The 11,159-nt window shown below is 39.3% G+C and overlaps 1 protein-coding gene and 1 pseudogene across 1 annotated transcript in view; one reads left to right on the forward strand and one right to left on the reverse strand.

Moving 5' to 3' along the window:
* The first annotated feature begins 5,694 nt into the window (after positions 1–5,694).
* LOC122150201 lies at positions 5,695–5,789 on the forward strand (annotated as a pseudogene).
* A 1,450-nt stretch (positions 5,790–7,239) lies between these two features.
* ANKRD31 (ankyrin repeat domain 31) overlaps positions 7,240–11,159 on the reverse strand; it is a 268,129-nt gene continuing 264,209 nt past the window's right edge. Inside the window, exons 23-24 of the mRNA XM_042781319.1 lie at positions 7,509–7,601; positions 7,240–7,385 (exon numbers count right to left, since the gene is read on the reverse strand). Of these exons, the coding sequence (XP_042637253.1) occupies positions 7,240–7,385; positions 7,509–7,601 (239 nt within the window). The remainder of the gene's footprint in view (positions 7,386–7,508; positions 7,602–11,159) is intronic.

An 11,159-nucleotide genomic window follows, 5' to 3' on the forward strand; every position in this document is an offset into this window, starting at 1 on the left:
AGGTGAGAGAGAAAACTGAAGTGGTAAGAGCACGTTTCAGAAGTCAGTGTCTGCTTGCTAAAATCATCTGGGGGAGATTAAAACAAAACAACAACAACAAACTGGAGCTTAGATCCTACTGCAGACCAATAAAATTAGAACCCCTGGAGGTGGGACCAGGACTGTCCAGGTTTACAAATTCATTAGGTGACTCTAAAATGCAGCAGGATTGAAAATTCCCTAAGATATGCAGAAATATTTTACAGGTACTCTGAGCATATTGCTAGGTTGACTTCCAGCATCTCGTGCCCCAGAGCAGAGTTCCTTGATCGCCTATTCTAGAAAGATCCTTTAAGGAAATCTGTAGCTTTTTAAAAAAGTGGTATTTAAAGCAACAGCAGAGTCTCTTGTATTTGACGGCTGGAGCAGAAAACACCTACAAGAATATTTTGACAATGAGATTGCCAAGACTCCCTGGGCATTGCCTAGATAGGCAGGTGTGAGAGAAGAGAGCCAAAATGCTAAAATGGGAGAAACTATAGTAAGGGAGAATTCTGGTTTCTCTGACAGGCTGGGAGAAAGGTGATAGGTAACCCAGAAAAGAGAAATAAGGGAAAGGTGTTGTAAGAGAGTGCATAGCAGTGGTTCTCAACCTGGACGCATACTGTAATATGCATCTGGGGGAGCTTAAAATACTACTTCTTAAAGATTCTGCTCTAATGGATATAGGGTGGAGTGTGCGTGTGTCATGCAGCAGGGTTGCAAATCAGTGGCTTAGAGAGAAAGAGTGGAACCTGGGCAACATAAGCCTCATAGTAACAACAGCTGTTACTGATTGGGAATTCCTAAGTGGTGCAAACAGTTAGCATGCTCTCCTTGAACCTAAAGGCTGGTGCTTTGAGTCCACCCAGATATGCCTCAAGAAATAGGTCTGGTGATCTACTTCCAAAATATCAGCTACTGAAATTAGCCTGTATGCTACTCTGACACACATGGGGTCATGATGAGTTGGAATCAACTTAATGGCAACTGGTGTAATTTATTGAGCAATCACTGTACCACCCACTGAGATGCCATCTTTACAAAGACTTCCTCATTTTGTCCTCACAAACATCTTAGGAGGGAAGCCCAAGAGTAGCAGCCCTGTTTACAGACAAGGAATCAGACCTAGGGAGGGGCATAAGGTTCCATAACTAGTGAGTGGTGGAGCCAGGATGTCAGCCCAGGATTCTGACTCCAGAGGCTGTCCTCCCTGCCACACTGTCCTCTATTACTTCCTCAACCAAAGGCAGAATCTGAAAAAGCATCCACAAGAAGAGGTCTGCTGTGCTGGGAGTCATGTCCAGTCAGGTTTAAGTTGTTTGCTGTGCTGTTACATCTCGTTCTGCTTTACCATCAAGCCTTTGGTGACCCTTGCTAGGATGGGTGGTGCTTTGAAGAAAAGATGCAGGTGGGGAGAGATTAGCATGATGCAGAGGGATATGAGAGGTGATGACACCACGAGTAGCTAAAAGCAATAGCCAGGGATCAAGCTGACCACCAGGCTGATGGAACATTTCACAAAAATGGAACTCCATGGAAGACCACAGTTCTCTCCCTGGGAAAATGTAGAGAAATTGGGGTGGGGCTGTATAAAGTGAGGTGCTACTGGGCCTTGCATAAAGGTACATGGAAACTGAAGAACTCAGGTAATTTCATTTGGCTTTAAAAGAAAACCCCAAAAAACAAACCCATTGCCATTGAGTTGATTCTGCTGCACAGTGATCCCATAGCACTTCCAAGGCTATATGTCCTTTTGGAAGCAGACTGCCTCACCTTTCTCCCTTGGAGCTGTTGGTGGTTCATACCACCAACCTTTTGGTTAGCAGCCGAGTGCTTTAACCACTGTGCCACTAGAACTCCTTTTTAAGGGAAAATGACATCCATAATTCTAGAGTTAGGGCTATCTGGGCTTGCATTACGATATATAAAGTTATTTGTGGCACAGAGCTACGATCTTCCAAATTTGACTGTCTATTCTTTTACTTATCCCAGATATTTCCTTTTTGGCTAAGAATCAACATTTTCTTAAATCTCTTCATTTCTATCACCAGCATTTCTTTTTGGCCATTTTTACACAAAGAAACATACTTTTTGTTTTCTTCTGTTTAATCATTTGATGATAGTCACTGTGTAAGCAATAATGAAGGCAGAATGAAAAAGCTGTGGTGAGAGGAAAATATTAGGTAACTGGTTAGGTTCACTAACTAGCTAGACAACTCACCATTTCCTTGCCTCCAGCTTAGAAAGACATGACCTAGCTTCATAGCTCAGCCAAACTGCTATATATATATATATATGTATATGTGTATATATATATATATATATATACTGTGTCTTGTGAACAGTTAAAAACACGTTAACTGCTTTTACCTTTAGCAATACCAGTAATTATATTATAGCTTCAAATATTTGCAGCTACTGTTCCTACTTTAGAGGCCCTGGCAAAGTAGCCTAAATGAAAAATATAACTTACAAATGTATCCCAGGAATCTGGAGGTTAACCATTCAACATCTACTTAAATAAGTTCAACTGAGGTAAATTGATTTGACATGGTCTCAAACTCAAATTTTGTTCCTGTTGCTTAGGTTATAAATAATTAAGGATATGAGCACATTATGATCAAGTTCAAGCAGAAATATACCACACTTCTTGGTTTTATACACTTAAGAAAGATTTATCCCTGATTTTCTTCTGTAAAATAGATTGTGACACAATGAGAAGTAGAAGGGAGAAGAGTCCAAAGAAGCACATGTGGAAGTTTTGTGCTATTAGCCCTGGTGGCACTGAAAATCCAAATGAACTTCAAATGAAGGTCCTGTAGGCACATTCATTCATTTAGAAACAACAAGGTAGTTCCCTTTGCAAACTGAGTTTGGGCAGTGTTTTTTTTTTTTTTTTTAATGCCTGGAGCTCCCTAGATTGAAAAGCAGAAAGCCTCAAGAGCAGATACCAATGTGTTCACACTGGAACGTATCCAGCAAGATTTTTGCATTTCATTTTCTACCAATGAGTATCTCTATCTGTCCTGACTGCTGTCATTATTCACCAAAGTCAGCAAACACTGAGTTCTTCAGAGGATGTAGGAAGAAATCAATAAGGTCACCATCACTCAAGGACCCTTTGTGGTGCAGTGGTTAAAGCGCTCAGCTGGTAAACAAAATGTCAGCTGTTTGAACTCACCAGACACTCCCTGGGGAAAAGATGTGGCAGACTGCTTCAGTAAAGATTACAGCTTTGGAAATGCCATGGGGTAGTTCTACTCTGTCCTCTAGGTTCACTATGAGTTGGAATTGACTTGATAGCAATAGAAAATCCTTCAGATTGCCGGCATGGTCTTAATAGTTTAACATATATTTTAGGGCAGATATTTTTGGTTAAGAGGAAATACATTGTACCTAACAGCATGAGGTCTGGAGCCAGAGTGCTAGCTTTGAAGCCTGGCTCCACTTGTGTGGACTCTGTGCCAAGTTACATCCTCCCTCCGTATCCTTGTGGTAGTTAAGGTTATATGTCAGCTTGGTTATATGCCTAGACTGGCCAGGCCTGGTTGAGTGGCTGGGCAGCTGGTGGTAGTTATTCCCCATGCTGTGACTGGCAATCAGCTCCATGGTGGAATCTGCTATGCGCAGCTGAGTAGCTGCTTTAGGGATGTGGGCTGCTTCCTGTATATAAGAAGCTTTGAGAATGGTCTCTAGCTTTTGGCATGCTCAAACCTTGCATGTTGCAGAATCCTTGTTCAGCAGTCTGTCATGCTGTCTGCTGATCTTGGGACTCTTGATGGACTTAAATCAATGGCCTGCCGTGTGGTTTGGTAACATCGGGACTGTTCCTTTTTACTTGTTGACCTTGGGTTTGTCACCCTCAGCAGCCAGCAGCTACCTGAGGAAAGAAAGCCTCCAACTTCAGTGGGCCAGAAGTAAGAGGCAGAGCTGAAGCCCAAGGCTGAGGGCCTTTTGCCCAGCCCCTCGAGCCTGGCACTCTGAACTCGGACTTCTAGCCTCCAAAACTCTAAGAGAATTAACTCCTGTTTGTTAAAGCCATCCCATCTGTGGTATTTTCTGTTACAGCAGCACAAAGTAACCAAAACAATCCTCAATTTACTCATCTGTAAAATGTGATAGTATTTCCTATTTCAAAGGGTATGGTGAAGATTAAATGACTTTAATACATTGAAATTGCTTATAACAATGAATGGTATAGATTAAATGCTCAATAAATATCAGCTCTTATTCTAATCCCTCCCATCTTCTCTTTTTTTTTTTTTTAGCTTGCAGAGTCTGCCATTTATATAGCTGACTACACTCTTGCACACAGGAAGTACTTCTCAGCCAATCAAGGTAACCCCACATTCCTAACGAGGGACTGGATATGTGATACAATACTGGCTGAGAGGATATAAGCTTCTGGTGTTAGAGGGCTTCTAGGGAAGATTTCTTCCCAAAAGAAATGCACTGGAAGAAAAAGGTTCTTTTCTTCCAATGATGCTGTTTCTGTACACATACCTGTCTCCAACAGCAGAGCCATCTTGGCACTGTGAAGGAAGCTGGAAGAAAGATGGAAATAATAATGCCATTGTTGGAGCCTGAGGGTTTCATTTAGAATCCAGAACAGGCAAAACATCTAGTAAACATCCCAAATTACCCAGTCTTTTCTTGGGGATCATACAGGATAAGGTAGCTCTCTGGACCCCAGACCTGGTTGGAGAAGACCCTTTTGATCTCCAGTTTGGGCAACAGGATATATAACACACCTCAAGGGCACTGTCACATACCCAATTAGTATATAAAACATAGTAGATGGGCTTTACAAATTAAATGTAAGAATTTCATCATTAAAATGAAGACTTAGAATTGTAGGATCTCTTTTACTATAAACTTAGGCTGTCTAACTTTTGTAAATTGTAACCACTAAACAAAAGATCTGCTTTTTAAAACTATTCTTTTAAAAATCTTTAATTACAAAAGAAGTATGCATTTTTTTTTTTCAAGTTGAAAAGTAAACTGCAAAAAGTACCCTTCCATTCTTCCCAGTTCAACTCCTTGAAGGGACAGGCATTGTAAACAGTTGTATTTATAACATTTCAGACCTTTCACTAAATAACCCCCCACTTCACACACATAAATTTTCATAGCTAAAAATATAAAAGCATATACAACTTACATAATATATGTATATTTATATGCTGTATGTATTATGCATGCAAAGGTACATAATTTTTACTTATTTAACAAAACCAGGATGTGCACTAAACATCGTCCAGAAATTTACATATTTTCACATATATATTTTCCCATGTTAGTAGATATATTCCTAAATGATCCATATTCTAAATATTTTGTTAAATAATAAAGCCAAATATGCCACCTCATCTAGGCTATTTTAGAATTAGAAAAACAGAGTAATCTAAGAAAATTGGTAACTATAAAATTCTTGCCAGCTGACAAACATTACCACATGTAGGGTCATTCTATTTTGAATACTTCCATTGTCCTCTCAAATGTAGGAAAATAAAACAATTTAATGTCTTTACACTTTGATTAATCGGCAAACATTTCAAAGTGCTTTCTTTTCAGATACTTAAAAGTTATTTTTCTGAATAAATAGATTATGCGTATACTACCAATTTAAAAAGTTGCCAAATATATGTAGTCAAAAATAAGTCTACATTTTGTGCTCACTTGGGCATAAAATTGGAATGATACAGAGAAGACTAGCATGGCCCCTGCACAAGGATGACAAGCAAATTTGTGAAGTGTTCCTTATTTTTTTATGGTTGGGGATGGTAATCAGGGCGTGAAATCAAATGTACACAAACTGTTGAATGTAAAACAAATATTGCTCTGTAAATTTGCACCCAAAGCCTTGGCACTCCAGCCCCATAATTTCTCTCCCCAGAGGCAATTATTAACCAGTTTCTTATATATTATAAAAGTACTTAAGGTTCTATTTTAAACATTAAAAATGCCATACCATATCCCCAAGCCCCACAAATATTCTAACATTTGCTAGAGTAATTTTTATTGCAATTTTACCATTCTACCCAAATGAGAGGAAAGGAATAGAATTAGGCCACAGAGTCAAAAAAAGACTTATTTTGGAGCCTGGGGTGATAGAGAGGAGCTCTGGTGGCATAGTGCCTAAGGCATTTGACTGCTAACCAGAAGGCTGGCGGTTCAAACCCACCAGCCACTTCTTGGAAGGAAGATCGGGCAGGCTGCTTTTGTAGAGATACTGCCTTGGAAACCCAAGAAGGGTTTGACTCTATGGCAGTGAGTTTTTTTTTGGTTTGGGGTGATGGAAAGGAGCCCTGGTGGCACTGTGGTTAAGCTCTTGGCTGCTAACCAAAAAGGTTGTCAGTTCGAATCTACTAGCCACTCCTAGGGAGAAAGATATGACAGTCTGCTTCTGTAAAGATGACAGCCTTGTCAGTCCTATAGAGCATCTCTACTCTGTCCTGTAGGGTCACTGTGAGTCAGAATGGACCTGATGACAATGGATTTAGGGTGATGGGTAATTAGAGAATAGTTTGACTATCAAAGAATTCTGAGAAACCCTTGGGAAAATTGATAATATTCTTGAATATATGTCTTTCTTAAAAAAAAATCCTCTTTATGACAATGTAGCAAATGTCAAAGATGAAGTATATTCTATTTAAAATAATTAGCCCCTAAATAACACTTGATTCATTCTTTGTTCTAAGACTTAGTATAATTCTATATAAACTAAATTTTTGAAACTTAAAATGGACCTCTTTCATAATTTCACATTTTTATTTCAAGACACATGTTGAAATAAATTAGGGGGAGGTATTGGGACTCTAAATTATTGTTCAAAGTAGATTCTTCTTATCTGGGCTTTTTCAAGACCAGTTATCCATGGATCACTCTTATTTAAACATCATTTTCATAAGAATTAACTGTTATTTATACAGTAAAGATGTCGACTGGAAAGTTAGTTTTAAGTGTATGTTAGCAAAAAGAAAGCCTGAGAGTCAATTTGGTTCAAAAATGATTTTATTTCAACAGCAAAAAGGTATGAATCTTACTACAATAATTTGAAGAGTTATATTTTTTCTTACAACAGTAAACATACATCCTAAGTAGCAACCCATCAACCCTGTGTGTTAAAATAGGCACACCAGACCACATAAGATCAGAAATGAAATGTTAGCTACTTACACGAAAAAATTCCTAATACATTATTAAGAAAACAGGGCTTTAGAAGGTTAGTTCCTCACATTCTGCATAGAACTTCCAATGCTGATCCATTATATGGCATGGAAGAAGTTCTTGATCGCTGATTAACAGTATCTCATTTATTTGTAGATAATGTGGGTTCCTTTGAATTGGCTCTCTGTGAGTTCCTGTTTAAAGACATATCACTAAATTAAACACTGAATTTTAATATTGAAGATTTAAATTTAAATATTACAAATCATAGACCCTAGTTAAGTCTATGTGATAACACATATCACAGGTTTACTGACCAGGACAGTCTTTACTCATGCCATTTTCTGAGCCTGAGACAAAGTTACAAACCAACGCCGGTTGATCTTGGGATAGAGAGTCCTCCGTGTGATCTAAAAACAAAGCAAGTTTGACAAGAATGCTAAGTCCATTCAAAGGAGGAAAGAAGAGTCTTCAATAAATGATGCTGGGAAAATTAGATTTCTACATGCAGAAGAATGAGACAGGATCCATGCTTCACACCATACATAAAAGTTAATTCAAAATGGATTAAAGACCTAAATGTGAAAACTAAAACCATATAGTTCTTAGAAGAAACCAGGGGCATGGCTGCAGGACTTAGTATTCCATAATGGATTATCAGATATGGCAACAAAATCACAAATAGCAACAGACAATGTAGATAACTGGGATCTCATAAAAATTAAATATTTTTTGTTCATCAAAAGATTTTATCAACGAAGTGAAGAGACAATCTACAACATAAACATATGTTGTGACACTGATTGCAATCCCCACAATGCAACAGCACTCTTCCCACTTCCTCCTTGTGTTTATTTTTCCTATTTGTCCTTCTTTCTTATCCCTTCCTACATTCTAAGCTTTATCCCTGGGCAAATGCTGCCCTTTTGATATTGTATTGTTGATTGTTTTAATGAGTGCATACTTCACCTTATAGGCTTTCTATTGTTTGGCTCAAAGTTGAGTCACAGGGTGAGTTCAGTTCCAGGCCTGGAGGATATCTAAGGGTCATAGTCTCAGGGGTTACTCCACTTTCTATCAGACCAGTAAGCCTGGTCTTATTTTATTATTTAGAATTGTGTTAGTTGTTAGATACAACAGAATGAAACATTATCTGGTCCTATGCCATTCTCACAGTCATTTTGAGCCAATTTTTAGTCACTGTGTCAGACTTTGTTGATTCTCTACTTTATCAAGCAGGATGTCCTTCTCCAGGGACTAGTACTTTCTTATAACATGTCCAGAGTACATGAGATGAAGTCTCACCATCCTTGCTTCTTCTAAGGAGTATCCTGGCTGGATTTCTTCCAAGCCAGGTTTGTTTGTCCTTTAGCAGAACATGGTATATTCAATATTTTTTGCCAACACCACAATTCAAATGTGTCAATTCTTCTTTGGTCTTCCTTTTTCATTGTGTGGCTTTTGCATGTATATGATGTAACTGAAAAGACTGTAACTTAGGTCAAGCACACTTTAGTTCTCAAAGTGACATCTTAGTTTTTTTTTTTAAGGATTTTTAAAGGTCTTTTACTGCATATTTGCTCAGTGCAATACATCATTATGATTTCTTGACAGCTGCTTCCATGGGAGTTGACTATCGATTCAATTAGAATGAAATGCCTGACAACTTCAGTTTCATCACCATTTATCATGATGTTGTTTATGGGTCCAATTGTGAGGATTTTCGTTTTCTTCATTTTCAAATGTAACCTATACCAAAGACGGCTGTCTTTTTACCTTCATCAGTGTGGTGAAGTTTGTGTATCAACTTGGCTGGGCGTGGTTGAGTGGCTGGGCAGCTGGATGTAGTATGCCCCATGATCAGCTCCATGGGGGAATCTACTGTGAGCAGCTGAGTAGCTGCCTTAGGAATGTAGTCTGCTTCCTGTATATAAGGAGATGCCTTGGGGAACAGTCTCTAGCTTATGGGAAGCCTTGGGGAATGGTCTCCAGCTTATGGCACGCTTGAAACCTGCATGTAGTTGTGTCGTTGTTCAGCAGCCCGCCACGCTCTGCTGATCTTGGGACTTTCAATGGACTTGAATGAGTGGCCTGCCACGTGGTTTGGTAACATCAGGACTGAGCCTTTTTACTTGTCAACCTTGGGCTTGTCAGTCTCAGCAGCCAGCAGCTGTCTGAGTGAAGAAAAGCCTCTAGCTCCAGTGGGCCGGGAGCTAGAGGTAGAGCTGAAGCACGAGGTTGAGGGGATTTCACACAGCCCCTAGGGCCTGGTACTTTGAACTTGGACTTAAAGCCTCTAAACTGTTAGAGAATAAATTCCTGTTTGTTCAAGCATCCCACTTGTGGTATATTCTTGTTAGAGAAGCACTAGGTAACCAAAACAATCAGTTGTTGTTGTTGTTATGTGCCATTGAGTCAGACCCGACTCATAGCGACCCCTCCTTGGGTTGCCAAGGCAGTATCATTACGGAAGCAGATTGTCCAACCTTCCTTCCAAGGAGTGGCTGGTGGATTTGAACCGCCAGCCTTGTGGTTAGCAATCAAGTGCCTTAGGCACTATGCTACCAGAGCTCCCAAACAATCAGTAAGGGCTTCAAAAACCAAACTTACTGCCGTCGAGTTGCATCCAACTCATGGTGACTCCTCCTTGGGTTTCCCAGGCAGTATCACTATGGAAGTAGATTGCCCAACTATCCTTCCACGGAGTGGCTGGTAGGTTTGAACTGCCAGGCTTCAAGTAGTCTTCATTTTAGGGAAGCAAGGTTGTGTGTCATCTGCATATTGTAAGTTGTTAATGCATCATCCTCTGATCCTAATGTTGCATTCTTCTTTATAGTTTAGCTTCTTAGATTATTTGCTCAGCTTTAGAATGACAAGTAAGGTGAAAGGATACAACTCTGCTGCGCACCTTTTCCAGTCTTAAACCATGCAGTATCTCTTTGTTCTCTTCTAACAACTGCCTTTTGATCTATGCATAGGTTCCACATGAGCACAATTAAGTGTTCTAGAATTCCATTCTTCAAATTGTTATCCATAATGTTATGATCCACAGAGTTGAATGTCTTTTTGTGGTCAATAAAACACAGGTAAACATCTTTATGGTATTTGTTGCTTTTGGCCAAGATATATCTGACATCAGCAATAATATTCCTTGTTCCACATCCTCTTCTTAATCCAGCTTGAAATGCTGGCAATTTCCTGTTGATGTACTGCTGCAGCTGTTTTTGAAATATTTTCACCAAGATTTTGCCAGCATGTGATGTTAACAGTATTGTTTGATAATTTTCAAGTCCTATTTGATCTCCTTACTTTGGAATAAGCAGGTATGTAGATCTCTTCCAGTTGGTTGGCCAAGTAGCTATCATCTAAATTTCTTAGCATTGATGAGTGAGTGCTTCCAGTGTTGCATTGTTTATTTTTCAACTGATACTCCTTCAATTCCTGGAGCCTTATTTTTTGTCAGTGCCTTCAGTGCGGTTTGAACTTCTTCCTACTCTACCAGCTGATCATATACTATTTTTTGAAATGGCTGAATGTCCAAGAGGCTTGTTCATAATTCTAAGCAATACAGATGTTTAGGTAATTACACATCTGCATGGGGATCTGGTATTTTTGATGCCCATAACCATCTATCCTTTCCCTGGTGATCCCATCCTGATTCCCCTCTGGAGGACCATCCCTTTCTCCACACTTAGCTGGTGTGCTCCTGGTGGAGTTGTTCTCAACCGCCTGATTTAGATTTAAACCAACTGAGCAGGAATTGATTCACAGATGAGAATATGACCTATTCATAGGGAAATCAGATGCAATGATATTTTTGTTGGGACTTCTGGTAGAGAGTTACATAGTCTTCCCTTCTAGACTTGAACCTAGAAGCATGTTAGTTATGCTGTTTCAACTCTGGATAAAACCTGGTCTTTAGGTACATGAGTCAATAAATCTTCTGTTTTTTCTTTCTTTTTTTTTTT

The sequence above is a fragment of the Orycteropus afer genome, unplaced genomic scaffold (genome assembly GCF_000298275.1).
Source record: "Orycteropus afer afer isolate SDZICR_OR568_19922 unplaced genomic scaffold, OryAfe1.0 scaffold00104, whole genome shotgun sequence".
Lineage (NCBI taxonomy): Eukaryota > Metazoa > Chordata > Mammalia > Tubulidentata > Orycteropodidae > Orycteropus > Orycteropus afer.